At 34.2% G+C, this 23,453-nt stretch overlaps 1 protein-coding gene across 2 annotated transcripts; it reads right to left on the bottom strand.

The window, feature by feature from the left end:
• Positions 1–1,862: 1,862 nt before the first annotated feature.
• LOC120146269 (protein HAIKU1-like) lies at positions 1,863–18,760 on the bottom strand. 2 transcript variants are annotated; one of them, XM_039159879.1, is made up of 2 exons: positions 18,751–18,760; positions 1,863–3,418 (listed from the first exon to the last, which is right to left on the bottom strand). In XM_039159879.1, exon 2 carries the CDS (start codon positions 3,137–3,139, stop codon positions 2,135–2,137), a length of 1,005 nt encoding a protein of 334 aa, XP_039015810.1. In that variant the 5' UTR covers positions 3,140–3,418; positions 18,751–18,760; the 3' UTR covers positions 1,863–2,134. The 2 variants fall into 2 exon arrangements, with proteins under 2 accessions (XP_039015810.1, XP_039015809.1); XM_039159878.1 differs by lacking the exon at positions 18,751–18,760 and adding an exon at positions 3,772–3,943 and having other exon boundaries at positions 1,863–3,534.
• Positions 18,761–23,453: the final 4,693 nt, after the last annotated feature.

Raw genomic sequence — 23,453 nt, 5'->3', positions numbered from 1 at the left:
AATGTTTCTTGAATGATTATGTCATGATTCTGCTTGATTTAAAAATGTTTGTTAAATGCTTGATTCTATAAGGGTTTGGTAAAGTCAGAAATGTTAGGCACTGTTGGCCATCGTATTCTCTTTGGCTTTACCACTAACTGGATGCTTGTTGAATGGAAAAATGTTGAATGATGAATTGATGCAATTTTGTTTGTTGTTGCTTGTTGATGCCTGTGTTGCCTTGTAAATTATTGTTGGTCTGACTAAAATAAATTATTGTAACTTATAAATCTTTTCTAAATAGTTACTCATTTTAAATTATGTTAGTAAAGTTTTAACTTTTAAAGCTGAAAAATTGTCTGTAATTTAATAATGTTGGCGACATTTAGATATTTTGAGATAAAAGCTGGATGAAGAAATTTCTAGTAGCAAAGTAATTCTTTTAGTCTTATAAAACTTTTGTTATAAGATCTGAGAGCTTAATTTTTAACACATTTGTTTTTGTTCATTTTATTGTATTGAGTTGTCATAAATTTTTATGTTATTCAAATTTTCAATCTCATGTTATTCAAAATTTCAATATCAATTAAATTCATCTTTTATATTATCTTTTATATATATATTAAAATTTTCAGATAAATTATCTTTACATTATTTATTAATTATTACATGAAACATAAATTAAACTTATAAATATTTAAATTATTTTTTAATTAACCATGTTCAATAAATAAATTATTTTAACTTTTAATAATCATAATTAATTTAATTAATCATGTTCAATGCCAATAAATTTTTTTAACTTGTAATTATTATAATTAATTTAATTAATCATGTTCAATAAATAAATGACTTAATAAAATTAATTTAATGATTATAACTAAGATTTATAACTTAAGAATCATAATTAATATAGTAAGTAAATATTTTATTAATTTAATTATCATTATTAATATTTTATTATAACATTTAAAAATTAATCATATTAATTAGCATGCTTTATTATAAACTCAAAATCTCACAACTTCATCAAAATCTTATAATTTTATCAAAGGTAATTTATAACTCAGGTAAATATCAAGTCAGGTAAATATCATATTAGTTCAATAAATTTACAAGTTAAGTCAATTGCAGGTCATGTTCATAACAGATCAGGTAATACTACCATATTAATCTCGGGTTCGGGTTCATATCAATCAGATGCATGTTGAGTTCGATTATCATATTTTCGGTGATCTGATGTTACGTTAACTCGTTAAGTGATCTAAGTGGTTATAACGAGTGGTATGTTTCCTTGAGTTCCTAAGTTCGAGTACTTACGTCTACAGAATGCATATACATTGTCAATGGTTAAGAAAAATCCTAAACAAATATTACCTTGTAAATTCATGGTTCCTGAACATATATTACCTTGTAAATTCATGGTTCCTGAACATATATTACCTTGTAAATTCATTTATCTGAGAGGTCTTCAAATCTATGATACATGATTATTATTATCACACCATTTCAATAATCAGTTTAGTTTCTAACTACATGCATGATGATGTATTGGAAACCCCAACATGTATAACAATATCTCTGGCAACACAACCAAACAAGAGGAACAGTTGAGCATCATCACACTTCACTTAAACATCTTGGGCAGAAGTAGAGTTTTCACTTTTAATACCATCTGCCTTTATTTTGAATAACATGCTTGAATATTTTATTGCCGCATGCTCACTAATGAACAAGAATTCAACTTAAACTAATTAGGATTCACAACAGTACCATTACAAAAGAAATTTTCAACTAAATTTTGCCTACCTATTTTTCTTTTTACGCTCGACCCTATGCTCCTTTCAAGTTACAGCTGCTGTCAGGCTGTTCAAACTTAATTATCCAATCATCGCTATTTCCTATGTAAAACTTGTCCAAGAATACAGAGAGCATTGCAACTGTTATGTAGCCTAAGTGCAAACAACTTGAGAAATGGATATGGAGTATGGACATTACAAAAGAGACAACAAATAAAGAAAGAAACATTTACACGAGCAGTATACATTATACTTTCCGACCGAACTTGGATGAGAAGGAGATGATCCAGTATGAAGAAGGTCCAAATTCCTCAATGAGTATGGAACTCATGTGAACAACAATGAAATATCTTGGATTATTGATCCCTCCATCTTGGGCTTGGGTATGGGAAAAAGCCAGGAGACAATGGAAACATAAGACCAGGAGAAGGTGGGGGTTGAGGCCCAGGACCTAAACTCCCTGGCTGAGTCAATGGGGAGAAAGTAAAATTGGGACTCAATGGAGGAAATTGAACCCCAGGAGAAAGCAACCCGTAAGGGGTGCGGGGGTACAACAAATTCATATAGCCAGAAGGTGATGGCAAAAGGAACTGAGATGTCGGTGAAGGTAAAAGACCAGGCCCGTTCATCCTTGGTGATGGAATATTGGGCATTGGTGGTACGAGACCATTCATTCGTGGAGAAGGGAGATTAGGCATCATTGGTGGACCATTTACTCCTCTCGGGGAAGGGATTGCCGGCATCGGTGGATTGTGAAGCAAACCGGAAGATGGTGGTGGAGCATTAGGTTGCGCTGGAACTGGAGGGTGTAGTTGAGGATGGCCTTGATTTCCAACTGGACTTGGATCTATAAGAGAAGTCTGAAGGTATCGCATATAAGCTGATATAGGAGATTCAGCTGTGTTTGCCCATAGAGCATCTCCAGGTTGCAACATTGTGGGCAATGGTTGTCCATATTGACCAGGTCTAACAAAGCCAGCGTTATAAGAAACGGGAGGTGGAACTAGCGCTGGTGCATGAGAAGGAGCAGGAGCAGGAGCAGGGGCTGGAATCGGAGGAGGGATACGGGGCCGATTGATTGGTGTCAATGGTGGAGGCCTAATTCTCTGCAACCTCATACTTTGGGGTTTGGGAGAATTCTGTGGGGGCCTTGGCAAAGGATCATCATGCAGAGGCGAACCGGTGAGCTGCTGAACAACATTCCGGAAATCATTTTTGCTAATATTGTAAACCTGGGGCTGAGGCTGCTGCCTAGCTGCATTATTAGCAAAATTAGGTTGATGCAATGGGCTCTTCTTTATATTCTTGCCAATTTTGTTCACGCCTAGATGATCATTAAGCCGATTCTTCGAATTGTCCATTTCAAAAAAAAAAAACTAAACTGCACAGTGAACTACAGCAAAGTGATCCCAAATTCCCAGACACCCACAAAGTCGAACCATTCGAAACCTTCAACAGCCGATCTCAAAACCTTAAAATTCAAACTCAAGCAACAGCTAGAAAATTTTTCACAACAATATGCAGCAAAAAAGGGATTGCGAAACAGTGTCAACTTTCTCTAGATATCCAGAAGGGTGCAGTAATAAAAAAAGCATCAAAGTTCGGGATTCCAAATTCAAATCTCCACCAAAAACCAAACCCTAAATCTGTCTTCAACGAGAAAAAAGGCAACCTTTTCTCCAAAACCAAAAACCCTAAAATATAAGTTCACCAAATCTGTCCCTTCAGAAATGACAAAAAAACTTAACTCAGCTTCCTGCATCATAAAGATAAAATGTCCAAACTCAACCCATCAAACTTCCAACTTAAAAAAAAAATCTCAGATTAGCAGAGTGCAACAAAGATCAAACATTTACAAAATAATTAGCCCAAAAAAGCAAATCCCACACCATAAAATTCAATAAATTTCACAGCAACTAGATTAAAAGTGCAGGTACAAAGCGAAAGTGAAAATTCAAACGAAACTGTGAACGAAAGAGAATAAAAAACATACCAGATTTTGTAATTTTAAAGTAAGCGTGAAGATCTTCCTCCTCTTTGTAGACTTTTTTTTTGGGGAAGGGGGGAGGAGACTGAAATTAAACGAAAAATCGAAAGGAAGAGAAAGCCGGAAAGGAAAGTAAACCCTAGGGCTACCGAGGGATGTGCTGAAGGAGACTAATGGCGCTGTGGGTCAACATGGAAATGAATCCATCCATTCATCTTCATTTTCAACTTTTTTTTTCCTCCTCCTGCGTTCTGTGGGTCCAACAATTAGTAATGATGAAATGACGCGTAAGATAAATGAAAAATAAATAATTCACAAATTGTGTTTATATAAGGCTTAATAAAGAGTTAATTGCATCTTATGTACCAAACTATGATCCTTATTTCAAATTAGTACTTAAACTTTTAAACATTTTAATTTCATCCCAAAACTATGACTCATTCTAAATTGGTCCTCATTTCAGAGCCGAGCGTCGTGAGTAACTAACTACGAATGCAAAATCACGTATCCAAATTTAATCCGAATGTCCATAACGGGGAAGATCAACATGATTTCAAATAGCATCATCTTAATCAATCATGGCGTCATCAAATTCAACCATAAGAAAATAAAAATAAAAAAACAGTCAAATGATCGATAAAAGAACGAAAAATATGCCATAAGGGTAGAGATAAATGTGTCGCAAAGGAAGAGATAAACATGTCACAAAGGTAGAATTATTCTTATTAAAAAAAGAGAGAAAAGAACCGAAGATGGGAATCCAACATCAAAACTAGTGTTGCCACCAACTAAACAAAATCAAAGAAGAAAAATTGATCTGATCTATAAAAAACGACACAACCTCAAAGAAAAAAAGAGGACGAGAAAGAGGGAAAGTAGAGAGCGGTTAAGGTTTTTTTAACTAACTTAATTTGAATATATTTTAAACTAACGTATTTTAAGTTTTAAAACATAAAATTTATTAGGTGACCTTAGTCATAAAAAGAATGATATTTAGAATACTAAGGAAGAAAAGGAGAGGCTATTCGTTCTTTCAGTTGTTTAGTAAAAGATAATATTGTACATCCGAACATAAGAAGTGATGAACCCTCTAACGTCCTCTGAAGCGACTGAGATTTCATCGGCTAACGATGAAGCCACCAAGAAAGTCTGGCTTAAGGAGCCCTCACCGTCGTACGATCAGGGATTGGATATGGTGGTTGGTAATCTTGTGGAGAATACCCCAACGTATGTGGCAGTGCTAGATGGTAAATCCAAGAATGGAACGACCTTTGAAGGGAACCAGAATGAGGAAGAATATGATGTTGAGATCGCGGAGGGAGATATTTCCACGGGTACTTAATTTGGATTGCCCTCAATCTAATTCTCGGATAGAGTCTACAAGATAATGAAGGCAAGTATGACTCGCACCGCTGTCTTGAAAATACTCGGTAGAAACATCGGCCTAAACGAGTTAAATAATAAAGTGTACGCCCTTCGGAAACTGACTGGAACTTTCATGCTAATGGACTTGGAAAATGGTTATTTTCTAGCGAGATTTCAATAAGAGGAGGATTATGCAAAGGTACTGGCTGAGAGCCCTTGGATAGTGTATGGTCAATACCTTACGGTTCAACCATGGACGAGGGAGTTCAGCACCACCCAGCCCTACCTTACCACAGTTATTGCCTGGATTTGCTTTCCTGGGCTCCCAAAATATATGTACGAGTGATCAATCTTAACTAACATCAGGGAACTCATCAGGAAAGTGGTTAAGCTGGATTTCCACAAAGCTATGAGTAAGCGTAGAAGATTCGCACGCCTAGTTGTTTATTTCAACCTCATGAAGCCGCTAATCTCATGGATTGTCATCGGAGGTAAGATCCAAAATGTTGAATATAAGAATATGCCACTAATCTACTTTTCTTGTGGCAGGTTTGGCCACATGAAGGAGTTATGTTGATTAACATAAATGATTTTGATATAACATTAAATATAATAAATTTTGTAAAATTAATTTTGAGTCCCTAAAATTTGTCAAATCTTTAAAATGAGTCTTTTAAGTTCAAGTTATATTAAAAATATCATTCAAATACTTTAAAATAATTTTCAAATTCTTATATTTCTCAAAATGTCAAAAACTATCTTTTTAAACAAACATTGACCAGAAGTTTCGAAACTTCTACAAGAGTTTTGAAACTTCCAAACAGTAGCCTAAATTTTTTTTAAGCTTTCCTATAGTTTTGAAACTATCTCAAGAGTTTCAAAACTTTCTTTAAAGTTTCGATACTTTGGGTCCAACGATCATATTTTTCAATTCATATTTCAAAGAGTTTCAAAACTTTCCCTAGAGTTTCAAAACTTTGTGTGCATGTAGCCTTAAATGCATGAATTTAATGCTTCAAACGGCTCCAAACTCCCTCCAACAACCACAAACGACTAGAAATCAATGATAACATATAAAAGGGATCTTCAAACAGCCAAGAAAAGACAAGAAAGCTATTCCAACAATCAAAGAGCATTTAGAGCCAAATTTGTAATCCATTTTATCTTTCTTACATATAACCATTCTTTGTAGTTTTCATTCTAGTGTTCTTGGGTGTGTGAGAGCTTCAATTTGCAAACATCTTATCTTGTGAGGATATTCAAAAGTTTGCTTCTTTTTAATTTCTTCTTAGGAAGGGTTGTACACTTGAGACTTTGGGGTATAAGTCTAAGTGTGTTGTAAGGTTACACCTTATCCTAAAAGGTTAGAACAAATTAGTGGATTTGTTGAAATCCTTAGTGTATAAGCTAAGGTAGTGTATGTATACTTCATTGAAGAAGTTTAACCATTCTAAAATTGCTTGTGTCAATTTTTTATTTTCTTGCAAAAAGCTTCCATCAGTTTTCCAATTGCCAATTCACCCCCTTTTGGCCATTTTATTGATTTGATTGATCAATAATTGGTACTAGATCTAGACTCATTGGAAGGTTTTACCATCTCTTGAGGATATCCTAGAAGAGTCAAATCATTATTCAAGTCATCCATGGCCTCTACACCAAGCTTCAACGACATCAATAATTCCCAACCTATCAACAAGCCTCATTTTTTCAATGGAACCAACTATGCCTATTGGAAAATTAGGATAATGCTCTTCATACAAGCTAGTGATTTGAGAGCTTGAAGCATCATTTTGAGTGGACATTCTACTCCAATAAGATCAATGAAGGAACGGAGTGAAGAAGGGAGGAGATCGTTTTAACTCAATGCAAAGGCAATGCACATTCTATTTTGTGCACTTGGCCTCGATGAATATGATTTTTCCAATGTCAAGGAGATTTGGGACAAACTTGAAGTTACTCATGAAGGAACTAACAAGGTAAGAGAAACTAAGATTAGTCTTCTCAATCATAATTATGAAAACTTTAAAATGAGATCGGATGAGGATATTAAAAGCATGACCGATCGATTCTCGGTTATTGTAAATGGTCTCAAAGGTTTTGGTGAAGTCATTCCTAATGATAAGCTTGTTAGGAAGATGATCTATAGCCTTCCCAAGTCATAGCAATCCAAGAAGACCGTCATTGTTGAAGTAAAGAATCTAAAGACTCTCAATCTAGATAAGCTCATTGGGTATTTTATCACTCATGAGATGATGGTGAATGAAGAAGAAGAAGAACAAAAGAAGAAAGATGAGTAAAAGAAAAAAGTTGAAAAGAAGAAAAAGTTTGTTGTTGCTCTCAAGTCTACAAAAAAAATGAGACTTAAATGAAGATGAAGAAATAGCAATGTTTGCCAAAAGATTCAAGAGATTCATTAGGTCCGAGAAAGGAAAGATATTTCAAAGAAAAGAGGGCTTCAAAAATGAATCCAATGAGAAGGATCCTATTATTTGCTATGAGTGTAAAAAGCCTGGGCATGTCAAGTTTAAATGCCCACAACTGAAAAAGAAGGGATCCTCCAAGAAGAAACACATGGCACATGTAACTACATGGAGTGATGATGAATCCTCCAATGATGAAGAGGAAGAAGTAGCCAACTTGTGTTTCATGGCTATAGAGAATGATTCTAAGATAACCTCTAATTCATCTATTTCAAATGATTACTCCTTTGATGAATTACAAGAGGCTTATGATAAATTATCCTTAGAATTTGAGAACATGATTTCAGAGCATAAGAAAAATATTTTAAAATTAAAAGATAAAAATGTTCTCCTTTCTAAGACTAGTCTTGAGATTGAAAGTCAGTTTAAAAATATGCAAGTCAGACTTGAAGAGTTTGAAAATAAAAATCAAGACTTACGTAACTTACTTTCAAAGGTTCATGATGATCATCAAAAGAAGCTTGATGATCTTAAAGCTTCTTTTAACAATGTTGGGACACAAATATTTGAAAAATATGAACATTCAAAGTTCAACTATGCTAAAAGTAGCTTTAATCATTACAAGCATAGAGGTCTACAAAGAACCTCATATAAAAAATTATTAGAAGCATTTGGGTCCCCAAAGGTCTTATTGCTACTAATAATAAGGATATCCTTGAAAAATGGATACCAAATAGGTCAAGATTATTGGGAACTAATGTCAATGGACCCAAAAGAATTTGGGTACCAAAAATTAAAACTTAATATATGTTTGTAGGAGGAGCAACGCTACAAGGCACAAAGTAAAAGTTCAAATTCATTATACATTGATAGTGGATGCTCAAGACACGTGACCGATGATAGGAGTCGATTCTTGGAGCTTAAAACTAAAAGTGGAGGAGTAGTAACCTTTGGTGAGAACTAAAAATATCACATTGAAGGAATGGTGATGTTGGTAACAACTATTCCTTACTTATTGAAAATGTTTTATATGTTAATGGGTTAAAGCATAATCTACTTAGTATTAGTCAATTATGTGATAAGGGTTACAATGTCTTATTTGAGTCTAATGGTTGTAAAATTATTGCCATTGCATCTAATAAGATTACACTTGTTGGTCATAGGGTAGGAAATATCCACATGGTACATATAGAGAACATTGATATTTCAAATGTTTGTTTGGTTGCCAAGGATGAGCATGATTGTTGGCTATGGCATAGGAAACTTGGACATGCTAGAATAAGTATTTTACAAAATCTTGTTCAAGGTAATCTAGTAAGATGTTTGCCTAAGATAAAATTTGATCTTGATAAAATTTGTGATGCATGTGCTAAGGGAAAAACAAAAGAACTACTTTTAAACCTATTAATGATGTATCATCTAGTAGAGTATTACAATTTATCCATATAAATCTTTTTGGGCCAATTAGAACTACTAGCTTGAGTGGAAAATAATATGCATTTGTCTTGGTAGATGATTATTCTAAATATACATGGGTTATTTTCTTAAGTACAAAAGATGAAGGTTTGGAAAATTTCATCATTTTCTCTAAAATAAACCAAAACGAAAAAGGTAACTCAATTTCAAGTGTTAAGAGTTACCATGGAACCGAATTTGAAAATCTTGGTTTTGATTAATTTTGTAATTCTAATGGAATTAGCCATAAATTTTCAACCCCTAGAACCCCTTAACAAAATGGAGTTGTTCAGAGAAAAAATAGAACTTTAGAGGAAATGGTTAGGACCATGCTTCGTGAAAACAATTTACCAAAGTATTTTTAGGTGGAATCCACAAATACCGCTTGTTATGTGATTAATAGGGTAATGATTAAGCCTATTTTAAAGAAAAATTCATATGAACTTTTCAAAAATAAAAAGCCTAACAAAAGTTATTTTCATTCTTTTGGATGAAAGTGTTTTGTTTTAAATAATGGAAAAGATAATCTTAGCAAATTTGATGCAAAAAGTGATGAATGAATTTTTCTTGGTTATTCTTCAAATTGAAAAGCTTATCAATTCTTTAATAAAAGAACTCTAGTGGTAGAAGAGTCAATACATGTTGTTTTCGATGACAATCCCCTTCCGAGGAAAGATTTTTGTGTCGATGATGATGTATGTATCTTAAATTCAAATAAAGTTGGTGAATCATCATTGAAAGAAATAAAGAATGAGGAAACTCAAGATGCCCTCAAGAATCTAACTCTAGAGGAAAGGGAGGTCTCATACCCAAGGGAGTATAACTATGTCAAAGGTAGTGAAATTTTGGGTGATCCATCCAAAGGGGTAACCACTAGATCTTCTCCTAAGAATATTTGTAATCATGTTGCATTTATCTCATGCATAGAGCCTACGAATGTTAAAAAACATTAAATGGTGAACATTATATTATGGTTATGCAAGAAGAATTAAATCAATTTGAGAGAAGTAAAGTATAAACATTAATTGAAAGACCTAATAATAAGTCTACTATTGGTACTAAATAAGTTTATAGAAACAAACTAGATGAGAGTGATAGCATAATGAGAAATAAAGTTAGACTAGTTGCTCAAGGTTACACTCAAGAAGAATGAATTGATTTTGATGAGACATATGCTCCTGTAGCTATAATGGAAGCCTTAGATTATGATTTGTTTTTGAATGTCTTAATGATTTTATGCTTTATCAAATGGACGTCAAAAATGCTTTTCTAAATGGCTTTATTGATGAGGAAGTGTATGTTGAATAACCTTTCGGTTTTGAAGATTCAAAATTTCCAAACCATGTTTTCAAATTTTCAAAAGCTTTATATAGTTTGAAACAAGCTCGTAGAGCTTGGTATGAAAGATTATCAAAATTTTTAATTGAAAAAGGTTTTTCTAAAAGGAAGGTTGATACTACACTTTTCACAAAAAGAAAAGAGAATGGCATGCTAGTACTGCAAATTTATATTGATGATATTATATTTGGTGCTACTAATGATCTTCTTTTCCAAGAATTCTCTAAGTTGATGCAATGTGAGTTTGAGATGAGCATGATGGGGGAGCTCTCATTCTTTTTGGGACTCCAAATCAAGAAAATGAATGATGACATCTTCATCAATCAAGCTAAGTACAATAGGGACATGCTCAAGAAGTTTGGCTTAGAGAATGTGAAACCTTAAGCCACTCCTATGAGAACTTCAACAAAGCTTGACAAAGATTAGGAAGATAAATGTGTAGATGTTAAATTATATAGGTCAATGATTGGTTTTTTTGCTTTATCTTACCGCAAGTAGACCAGATATCATGTTTAGTGTTTACTTGTGTGTTAGATATCAATCTTGTCCTAAAGAACCTCTTTTACATGCAATTAAGAGAATCTTTAGATACCTTAGAGATACTCCTAGTTTAGGCCCTTGGTATCCTAGAGACTCAAACTTTAGCTTGCATGCCTTCTCGAATGCGGATTATGGAGGATGTAAATTGGATAGAAAAAACACCTCCAGTACATTCAATTCTTAGGAAATATGCTAATTTCATGATTTTCTAAGAAACAAAACAATATTTCATTTATCAACCACCGAGGTGTAATACATTTTGGTTTGTAGTTGTTATGCACAAGTTTTATGGATGAAATAATAACTTTTAGACTATGGAACTGATGTTGGTACTATTCCAATTAAGTGTGACAATACTAGTACAATTTGTCTTACAAAGAATCCCATCCAACATTCTAAAACTAAACACATTGAAATTAGACGTCATTTCATAGAGATCATGTCCTTAATGAAGATGTAGTTCTAGAATATCTTGATACTATGCATCAAATAGCTGATATTTTCACCAAGCCTTTAGATAAAAAAAGATTTTGAACACTTAGGAGAGGGTTAGGACTTTCTAGCATTCCCTAGGCCTTAGTCCAAATTATTGAATTTTTATGATTTTAATTAAGTTGTTGGCTTAAAATTGCTTTTTTTAAACATACTTGATTGATTCTCTATAGTTATCCAATGCAAAACCTAAGGGGGAGTATGTCATTTCATGACCTTTTCGGACTTGTTTTGCACTCTTTAAATTTGACTATGTATGCAAATTTGTGAGTTAATGTGTTCATGCATATGAAGATAGTGCTTAAATATATTCCATATAGCTTCAATTATAGTTCTGTATGTTTTCAAACTTTTTATACTTTTATTTATGTTAAATTTATTGTTTGGGTGAAATTAGGGCTTTAAATTAGCAAATTTGCATTTTCTGCATGAATAGTTTCGAAACTTAGCCTGAAGTATTAAAACTTGTCATAAAGTTTCGAAACTACTGAAAAGTATCGATACTGACTAAAATAGATTACTCAAAAGTATAGAAACTACTAAAAAGTTTTGAAACTATAGTAAACTTTTTGAAACTCCTGATGAGTATCGAAACTTGTTGTGCAACCCCGTTTTAAAATAGGTTTTAAATGTACTTTCCCTAACCCATCTCTTATAATTTCTCCCAACCGATTGAAAACCTCCCAAAACCTCTCAACCTTACCATTCGTCCACCGCTCTATGGTGCTCCGTTTGACTCTCCAGTGGTCGACGTTTGCTCCGGCCATCTCCCATTACCCTCATTGCTTCTTCACTCTTTATTTTTTAAGGTAATTTCGATTAGAACCCTAAAATATTTTTTTATATTTTGTTCTATTTGATTTCCTATTCAAATTTCATACTACATTTTGGTTTTAATATCCTCTTAAAATATAACAAACTTGTAATGTTCATTTTCAAGATTTTGAATTATGTTTTTGAAAAATATTTAAAGTTAGGGTTTTAAAAAATTATATACGAAAATTACATGAATTTTGATACAATTGGGTTGTTAATGGTGCAATATGTGTGTGTGTGTGTGTGTGTGTGTTTTCATGTCCGTGGTCTACCTATTCCCTAATTTTTCTTAGAACCATCGTTTTTAAGATAGCTTACAACCTGTTCGACAAATTTCCTAAACCAAAACTCTACCTCTTTTAGCCACTATTTTGTCTTCAAAAATGGATCCCAAAACTTCCTTTAAGTGTTCTAAAGGCAATACTTCATCTTCTTCGTAAAATTCCTTTGAGTCCCTTTGCTTTGAATCCGACAAAGATCGATGTAGGTTTCGCCAATATTTTCGTAATAGACAAATTCGACCTGAATAAATATTTGATGAAGAATTTCTATTCTCAAACATTTATAACTTTAGTTTTCTTCAGCTTTATACCACTTGGGAGTGGCTCGATCTTATACGAATCCCAAATGTCATATATCCTAATCTCTTTCTAGCCTTATTCTCTAACGCCACTCTTATTCACGAAGAACCTAATCCAAACCTTCTTTCTTGATGTTAAACCCAAAATGTCATAGTTATTCAATCATATCTCATGGGTCAAATTATTGAGCTTAAAGTTCAATCCATAGCCAATGATTTACGAATTTCTTGTGACGGTCCTTACTATGAGAATGCTCATGTCGCCATTGCTCCTCTTCAAGGTCACAATCCCACTCTTTTAGCCTTTGAAGAGTGTCTCTTGCACCTCATTGTCACTTGGTTTCTCCGCCCTTTGGTTAGAAAAGCCACTCGTATGCGCGACTTAGACTATTAGTGAATTTACCATTTCCGTTCTCAAACTCATCCTAACCTCACTAATACCATCTTTACCGAGCTTGTTAGTACCATCTCCAAAGGGTCTAAACGCTTCTTACCTTACACTTGTGTGATTATTCATATCTTCACCAAGCATTGGGTTAATCTTTCCTATGACACCAAGGTTCCTCTTTCAAGCCCTATCGACTTTACCTCAACTCACAAAATCGGGTATGACTTTATCGAAGATAAATGGGTTCGACTTCGTCAAGATCAAGCTGGAGAAGCTCCTAGAGTTGGTGTCGTTCATGGGATTGTTACTCATCCTCCCATCACTAATAAAATGCTTCACGATTACATGGTCGATCAATTCAAGGCTATTAAGGCTTGTCTTAGCGCCTTGGAGACTCATTTCCTGGATCTTCATCCCCCTCCTGATCCTTCTTCGCATCCGTATGATGATGTTACTGTTGATGATGATGCTAGTGATGATGATGAGGATTGACTATTTTACCTTATTTTGTATTTAGGGTTGTTACATTTGGATGTTTATGATTATCTTGAATTTTCTTTTGGATTTCGTATTTTGGGATGATTTACTTATTTTGGATAAATTGGTTATTTATGTTGGATATTTTAGGATATTATCTATGCATATGATGGATATATTTTGGCTTATTATATGTTGGATTATATTTATCTTGGCTTATTATGCTCTAATATTTTCTTCTCTTTTGTAGCTAAATGATTTTGGTCTAACAAAAAGGGGAGGATAATATCAAAAAAAAAACTTTTGATTAAAACTTGTCATTTTTTGTTTTTGATATAAATTTTTAATTAAAATTTTTATAGTCTCAAATTGTTTTTCAAAGATGGAGTTGAATGAAAATTTGAATGATATATGATTTGAAAATTTTATGACAAATTTTGAATCAAGATTTTTTTTTTATGTTTTGTTATATCAAAATGGGGGAGATTGATAAACATAAATGATTTTGATATAACATTAAATATAATAAATTTTGTAAATTTAATTTTAAGTCCCTAAAAATTGTCAAATCTTTAAAATGAGTGTTTTAAGTTCAAATTATATAAAAAATATCATTCAAATACTTTAGAATAATTTTCCAAGTCTTATATTTCTCAAAATGTCAAAAACTATCTTTTTAAACAAGCATTGACCAGAAGTTTTGAAACTTCTACAATAATTTCAAAACTTTCCAGAAAGTAGCCTAAAAAGATTTGAAACTTTCCTATAGAGTCGAAACTATCTCAAGAGTTTTGAAACTTTCCTTAAAGTTTCTATAATTTGGGTCCAACATATTTTTCAATTACTCTTTTGAAGAGTTTCGAAACTTTGTGTGCAGGTAGCCTTCAATGCGTGAATTTAATGCTTCAAATGGCTTCAAACTCTCTCCAAGAACCACAAACGGCTAAAAATCAATGAGAGCATATAAAAGGGTCTTCAAATAGCCAAGAAAAGATAAGAAAGTTATTTCAACAATCAAAGAGCATTTAGAGCCAAATTTGTAATCCATTGTCTTTAGAACACTATTTTATTCTTTTTAATTTTCATTCCAGTGTTCTTAGGTGTGTGAGAGCTTCAATTTACGAACATCTTATCTTGTGAGAATATTCAAAAGTTTGCTTCTTTGTAATTTCTTCTTAGGAAGAGTTGTACACTTGAGACTTTGGGGTGTAAGTCTAAGTGTGTTGTAAGGTTACACCTTGTCCTAAAAGGTTAGAACAAATTAGTAGATTTGTTGAAATCCTTAATGTGGAAGCTAAGGTAGTGGATGTAGACTTCATTGATGAAATTGAACCACTCTAAAATTGTTTGGGTCAATTTTTCATTTTCTTGTAAAAAGCTTCCATCATTTTTCTGATTGCGATTTCACCCCCTTTTTGGTCATTTTATTGATTCGATTGACTCAACACATGTTACTTCTCAAGCCAAGAACCAAAGGGAGGGATACAAAGCACAGAAGGTCAAAGTCAGAGACCAACTAATCTGAATCCAGGAACTCCAACTGTCTCTTCAACTGAAAACGTGGTTAACTCAACTCCATTGGAAGAAGATCTTTATGGATCTTGGATGGTTGTCGCAAAAAGACACCGCCGACCGGTGACGAGGCCAGCGAAGGTGATGGATAAAAGTAAGGAAGATCTGAACTTAGCTCCTTCAATTAAGGCACCAATCAAGGATTCAGTCTTAAAAGGCAAGTCAAAGGCTTCTATAAAAGGAAATCAGGGTAAGAAGAATGGGGACACTGAAATAGCCAGGGTTACCAAAAATAAAGGTTAAATGGTGGATACTTCCAAATCTGATGGGTCAAAGAATATCCCATCGGCAAAAAATTTGGTGTTGGAGCTAATTAAACCAATTTGAACAAAATTCAAATTTCTAACCGTTTTAATCAACTGAAACTGTTGCAGATGGGAACTGATGTTGCGGGCCCTATTTTGGGACACATCCACGCGTCTGGCCAGAGTAGTACACAGTCGTTGGTTCTCTCTACTCAAACTACCCACGTGTATGGGGCTGTTAATTTTGTAGCCATGCAACACTCTCCCGCTACAGAGCTTACGCACAAGCAACCTCCTAGCTTTCAGCAGCAAAAGGAAATAGGCTCGACAAACATTCTTTCCCCCAAAGTGGTTAACGTGAATGGCAACAACTTTATCTCCAGCACTAATCATATCTCAAAAATTCTCTTGGAGTGGAGGGACAGGCGATAGTTTTTACGCTTGACCCTAATCATAACCTAGTGGTTTCCTTTGGTCCGGGTACAAGTAACTTGGTTGGACCTCAGCCGAACATTACCACTGGGCAAACTGATCGTAAAGTTCCTATCTTCAAAGACCGAGGCACCCCTACGGTTAGACGTGCCAAGGGCATCAAATTAAAGAAGAATGCCTGCTCAAATGTTCAACCAACTGTCCACAAGGCTATCAAATGCCTTGTTCAGAACCTCCAAAATGTTTCCCAGTCCTTATCACTGGGATAGCACAACAGAATCTTGAGTCTGGCCGCGAACAATAATGGCTTCTCCTCTCCCTCATTTTTATATGGATTTTAACATTTTCATGTGGAACCGTCAGAGTAGTGGTAGAAGCAAGTTCCCTAGAGTCTTTAGCGAGTATATGCAAGAGCACAAACCTTCCATGGTGGCGATCATGGAGCCAAGGGTGAATGGTTCTAAAGCTGATAAAGTCATTTCTAAACTTGGTTTTGAGTTTTCCTACAGGGTGAAAGCGCTAGGCTTTTCTGGGGTACTTTGGCTTTTCTGGAATTCTTCTATCTCGGTTGATATTATAGTTGTTCATCCTCAATTTATCCATGCTCAGGTTACTGGTAAGACCTTTCCTCGACCAATTATTCTCACCTCTGTTTATGGAAGCCCTGACAGGCACAAACGCAAGTCTCTCTAGAAGGATCTGAGTTGTGCTCCTGTCCCTAGTGGTTATCATTGGATCCTTGGGGGATTTCAACGCCATTCTCTCGAGTTCGGATAAATGTGGTGGTGTGGAGTGCAAGTCGGGTTGTAAACTCTTTTAGGATTTTATACAAACTCATAATCTTACTGACGTGGAATTTAAAGGTCTGTAGTTTACTTGAAGAAGAGGGGGGATCTTTGAACGCCTCGATCGCTTTATTTCTAATGATACTTGGTTTGAGATGGCTCTGGAAACTATGTTTTATCACCTCCCCCGCATTAAGTCTGATCACAGGCCTCTTTTTTACGCTCTGATGGGATTCCTTGCTCTAGGGGCCCTCGATCTTTCCAGTTCATTGCCGAATGGACTAAGCACACATTCTTTAATTCCTTTGTGCAAACAAATTAGAAGATTGACGGAGATATGTTTCAGATCATTAATCATCTTTCGGAGGCTCTTTGTTCTTAGAATAAGATCGTCTTTGGTCACATCATTACAAAAAAAGCATCTCAAGAATCAGATTACTAAAGTTCAAGCCTCCATGCATAGAACTGGAAAGGATAACCTTCACCTGTTTGAGATGGAGCTTCATGTCGAGCTTGATGAAGTGCTTGATCAGGAAGAATCACTGTGGAAGCAAAAATCTAGAAACACTTGGCTTGCGGAAGGAGACAGGAATTGTAACATCCCAAAAATCGGGTTAGTGACCAAAGTGTAAGATTTTAAAACTTCGTAACTAGTTTCAAAAAAATTAAAAAGTTTAGGGATTTAATTGAAAATTATTTATGTAGGATTGATTAGTAAAAATGGAAGGATGGAAGGGTATATTGATTATTTGACAAAGGAAAATGAATTTAAAATTTATTGTAGTTATTATATAAGCACGTGGAGGATAGGAGATAAGGAAAGAAAAATCTGGAACTTAGTCTATTTTTCTTCTCCTTCTTCTTCTTCTTCCACTGTGAGTGTCTAACTAAGGTAAGAGAACTCTAAGTTTGTTATTTCTTGAATTTTTAAGTTGATTTTGATTCTTGGGGTGTTAGGAAAGCTTAAGGAAGCTTAAAGAGAAGTAAAAACTAAAAGAATTTCAAGTTATGAGTGATTGAAGAAAAAAGGGTTTTTAAGTGAATTGATGAGAAAAGGTTAATAAATGGATTTTAAAGTGAATTTTGACTTTGTCATAAGTTGAAATAAGAAATTTAAATTGTTAGAAATGAATTTAGAACATGTTGATAAATTGGTATGATTTTTTATTTCAAATGAGTATATGGGATTTTGGATATTTAGGTGTGTTAAAGTGATATAAGTTAGTTTTAATAAGTGTGTTTAAAATCTTGAAAGGAGTTAAAAGTGGAAGATTTACATAATTTATGGTAAATTTTCGGGTGAAATGAGTAAGTTCTAGAAAAGGGGTATCGATATTGGATGAATAGTACTGATACTTCAAAGCAAAAATAGGTGATATCTTGGTCTGGGTATTGATACTGGATGAACATAATTGATGCCATAATGTAAAAGTTGATGAATCCTTAATAGAGTATCGATACCGAATGAGTAGCATCGATACCAGAGGTATCAATACCAATATACTAGTATCGGTATCATTTTTAGAAGACGAATTCCAGAATCTAGAAAGGGTGTCGATACAAATTATCGATACCACAGTAAGGAAGTATCAGTATTGTGTCTGGGGTACCGATACTATTCAAATTGAAATTGTAAACTAAGTGCTTCGTTTAGCTTATGTTATTAAGGATTGATTATAGTGATACGAATTTCGATATTTATACCAATCATATTATTGTATAGATATCAAACGAAGGAAAGTCCAAGACGATTCGATGTCATAGAAGTGTTCAAGAGTTACAAGTATATTGCTTTGACTAGTGAGGCCAAGGTGAAAGCATAAACTTGTAATATATGGTGATATGGGAAATAAGACTTGCGATGACTCTATTTCCAATGTTATGATTTCATGAATAATAGTATGTTGTTAATATGGTTTCTATATGTACATGAATATAAGTATAGTCGGTATATGTTAGTATATGAAACTGAACTACGTGAATATATGAAACTGTGATATAAGCTATGTGATATGATTTATGTGTGTAACACCCCCAACTCGTACCCGACCCGGATATGAATCCGATGTTTCACATCAACAAAACATGTACTTTTATAAAAACTATAAAGAAATCTAAACTTTCATTAACATAAAATTTATAATTTACATGATTAAGTCCCAAACGATACAAAATTGATCATAGCATGTGTAAATTACACTTTTCTACATGCCAACACTTCTAATACAACCAAAAGTACATACGGTGAAGTTACTTCTAATATGATCTTCGAGTGGATGTATGTTGTCCTTCTGATCCTAAGCCTTATCGTCTTGCTTCTCAGTACCTACATGTAAAATACTTACACGCTAAGTCATAGACTTAGTGAGGCATAAAGCAATAACAATGCATTTCCTATAAATATGAACATGCAATCTAACTGTCCAAATACAATTACGCTTATCATATCATAAATCAATAATGCCACATATGAATCGGTGTAAACAGTAATAACACATTAATATGCAATCATGTAAATAATCTTTATATGTTTTATAAGCCCGTGTACATTACTGAGAATTCAAGGTATACGAGTACTTTGAGGTTGTGCACACATATAATGTCACCACAACTCGTACAAGAATCCACTGAGTGGTATGTTAAATCTATGTCCCGAAGGACATCATCTATGTCCCGAACGACCTATCCATAGGTCCTGAAGAACCTATGTAACCCCCGACTCTTAGCATACCTACTATACCTATAACTCTCATATCACATAACATAGGCACTATCATTATGTTTCATATATTCATGAATTCATATCATTTCTCTTATGATCACATATCTCTACTCTTCTATCACATATCATGTGTATGTGTAACCATCAATTTTATATCCTATAACATATGTTATACAAGTATATTCACATGAATTAAATCATATAAACATATATAACTCATGCATGTATGTATATATATATTGATTATAACATATGCATGTCCATAACTACTGTACCATGAAAACTAATATAAGAAATAGACTTATCACAAGTCTTATTTCCATTGGAATACACCTATAGTATGCACTCACCTTGGCCTCACTTAATTTCCAAATCCACCTCTATGATTTCCTTTCTTTGGATTGAATCCTAACTCGGTGGTCGTTCCGAAACTTACTTGTGCTCGATATCTACACAATCATACATTCTAATTACTATAATTTGATCTTTAATTTCTTAAGCTAAAAGAAAGATTTAATTTTCTTTTCCATTAAAAATAGTATCGGTACCACCTATAGGGTATCGATACTTCCCTAGCTGTGATATCGATACTACGCCGGGTATCAATACCTATTTTACATTCGATGTTTTTGTTTCATAAATGGTATCGATACTATCCTTACAGTATCGGTACCCTTGGTATCGATACTACCTCCCAGGTATCGATACTACCTCCCAGGTATCGATACCTCATGAATGCCCTTGTCAATTTCAGACTTATGGTATCGATACTGTTCAACCAGTTTCGATACCCCTATACCAAATATCCCTATTTTTCTCTTGAAGTATTGGTACTGGATGAAGTAGTATCGATACCCAAAGCCCATATTTAACTTTTAAACTCAAAAATTTACTCTTATCAGCTCAAACATTTCATGTCTTAATCTCTTTCATACTCTTAACTCAAGTACACATACTTAATCCAATTTCTATTCATTTAACACATCCTTAACCTCAAAATCTCATCCTCCATATGGAAATCAAGAATCAAACCAAATTCTCAACATGTTCTAATTTCAATTCTATCACTTCCTATTTCTTAATTCAACTGATGACAAGTCTAATTTAGTTTCAAATTCCACTTATCAACTCTTTGCTAAAATTTCATTTAAAGACTCCTTATCTTTAATCTCTCCTAACTCCTTCATTCTTTCATTTAAAGTTAACTTAAGCTTTTCTTAAGTTTAAGTATCACTTAAGGATCATAAACAACTCTTAAATTCAGCAAATAATCAACCAACAAGAAAACTCACCTTTGCTCTTAAGGTTCACGGCTGAAGAAGAAGAAGAAAGTTTTCTGGATATTTCCTTTCTCTTTTCCTCCCACCTCCACGTGTATATATCTCTTTCATACCTCAATTTGTAATTCATTTTCTCATCAAATAACCATTTTACCCTTTTATTCCTCATTCTTTGCTAATTAGTCCTATACAAAATTTCCAATATAAATCCCTAAACTATTCAATTAATCTACTTTAACCAATAAATTCTAAAATTTTACAATTTTGTCACTAACCCGGTATTGAGGATGCTACAAATCTCCCCCTTAATTAAATTCGTCCTCGAATTTTCACCGCTCAAAGAGATAGGGGTACTGATTCCTCATGTCCTCTTCACACTCCCACATTGCTTCCTCTACCTTGTGATTCCTCTACAATACTTTGACCAAGGGAATAGTCTTATTCCTTAGTTGTTTCACCTCATGAGCTAATATTTGGATCGGTTCTTCCTTATAAGTCAGGTCAGATTGAACCTCTATCTCTTCTGGTGTCATGATATGGGAGGGATCAGATCTATATCTCTGAATCATTGAAACGTGGAAAACATCATAGACCTTCTCCATTTTAGGTGGCAAAGTTAATTGGTATGCCATTGGTCCCACTCTCTTTACAATCTCATAGGGTCCAATAAACCGAGGACTCAGCTTTTATTTTTGTCCAAACCTCAATACTTTCTTCCATGGAGATACCTTTAAAAATACTCTATGACCAACTTGAAACTCAATGTCTTTTTTCTTCAGATGAGCATATGATTTTTATCTATCAGCTACCGCTTTCAAATTATTCTGGATCACACCATTTCCTGAATCAATTCAGGACCAAGAACTTCTCGATCCTTAAGCTCGTACTAGTTCAAAGGTGTACGACACTTTCTCCCATATAGAGCTTCATAGGGAGCCATTTTGATACTTGTCTGATATCTATTGTTGTAGGCGAATTCGACAAATGGAAAATATTTTTCCCACGATCCTTTGAACTCTATTACACAGGCTCTCAACATATCCTCCAATATTTGAATAGTCTGCTTGGATTGTCCATTGGTCTGAGGATGAAATGTTGTACTAAAATTCAATCGAGTTCCCAACGTATTTTGTAAAGACTTCCAAAACCTCGATGTGAATCTAAGATCTCAATTAGAAACAATTGAAATCGGTACACCATGCAATCTAATAATCTCTCTGATGTACAATTCAGCATACTTATCCATGGAGAAATCAATTCTTACTGGAATGAAATGAGCTGATTTAGTCAATCTATCCACAATCACCCAGATTGAATCCCTTTTGTTCGGAGTCAAAGGCAACCCCATCACAATGTCCATCGTCACATTCTCCCATTTCCATTGAGGAATAGACATTGGTTGTAATAGTCCTGATGGAACCTGATGTTCAGCTTTGACTTGCTGACAAGTCAAGCACTTGGACACAAATTCCGTAATACTTCTTTTTATTCCTGTGCACCAGTAACGACTCTTGAGATCCATATACATCTTGTTTCCACCCGGGTGCATTGCCAATGAACTATAGTGAGCTTCTGTTAACAGTTCATTCTTCAACTCATCATCATCTGGAATCACTAATCTCCCTTGATAGTACAGATTCCCATCGGCTTTAATCTTATAATCGTTAATCTCTCTATTCTCCACTTGTTGTTATTTCTTCAAACACCTTTCATCTTTATTTTGCAAATCCTTTACTCTATCTAGCCATGATGGCTTAAGGGTTAATTCCGCACATATTGCACCATCATTGTCCAATGATAACCTAGCATCTAAAGCTCGTAAGGCTGCAAACGTCTTTTAACTTAAGGTATCCACCACCACATTTGCTTTTCCAGGATGGAAATCGATTACCACATCGTATAGTCTTTTAGAAATTCCACCCATCTCCTCTGTCTTAAATTACACTCCTTCTGGGTAATCAAATACTTCAAGCTCTTATGATTGGTATATAAATAGCAACGTTCACCATATAAGCAGTGACGCCAAATCTTAAGAGTGAACATTACTGTAGCTAACTCTAGATCGTGTGTTGGATAGTTCTTCTCATGCAGTTTCAATTGTCTCGATGAATAAGCCACCACTTTGCCCTCTTGCACCAACACACATCCCAAACCATTATGGGACGCATCACTATACACCACGTAGTTTTTGCAAGACTCAGGTTGAACTAATACTAGAGCTTTTTTCAAAATCTTTTTCAACATTTCAAAACTTTCTTGACATTCAGGAGTCCAACAAATTGTCACACCTTTCCTCATCAACTTAGTTAAAGGTAAAGCTATCATAAAAAAATTCTTAATGAACCTTCGATAATAATCGGAAAGTCCCAGAAAACTTTGAACTTCATACATTCTTAGGAACCTTCCATTCTAGAATGGTTTTTATCTTCTGAGATCAACCCGAAATCCTTCCGCAAAAATCACATGCCCAAGGAATGTTACCTCATTCAACCAAAACTCACATTTGGATAGCTTGGCATATAACTTATTGTCTCTTAGAATCTGCAAAACTATCCTCAGATGTATAATATGTTCTTCATTCGATTTTGAGTACACCAATATATCATCAATGAAAACAACTACAAATTGGTCCATATAAGGTTGAAATATTCTATTCATTAGGTCCATAAAGGCAGCCGGTGTATTCGTAACTCCAAAAGGCATAACAATGAATTCATAGTGACCATACCTTGTTCTAAATGCGGTCTTTGGAATATCATTTTCCTGAACCTTCAACTGATG

Source organism: Hibiscus syriacus, unplaced genomic scaffold (genome assembly GCF_006381635.1).
Source record: "Hibiscus syriacus cultivar Baekdansim isolate YM2019G1 unplaced genomic scaffold, ASM638163v2 tig00110904_pilon, whole genome shotgun sequence".
Taxonomy (NCBI): Eukaryota; Viridiplantae; Streptophyta; class Magnoliopsida; order Malvales; family Malvaceae; genus Hibiscus; species Hibiscus syriacus.
This window is presented reverse-complemented; position numbering and strand designations above follow the sequence as displayed.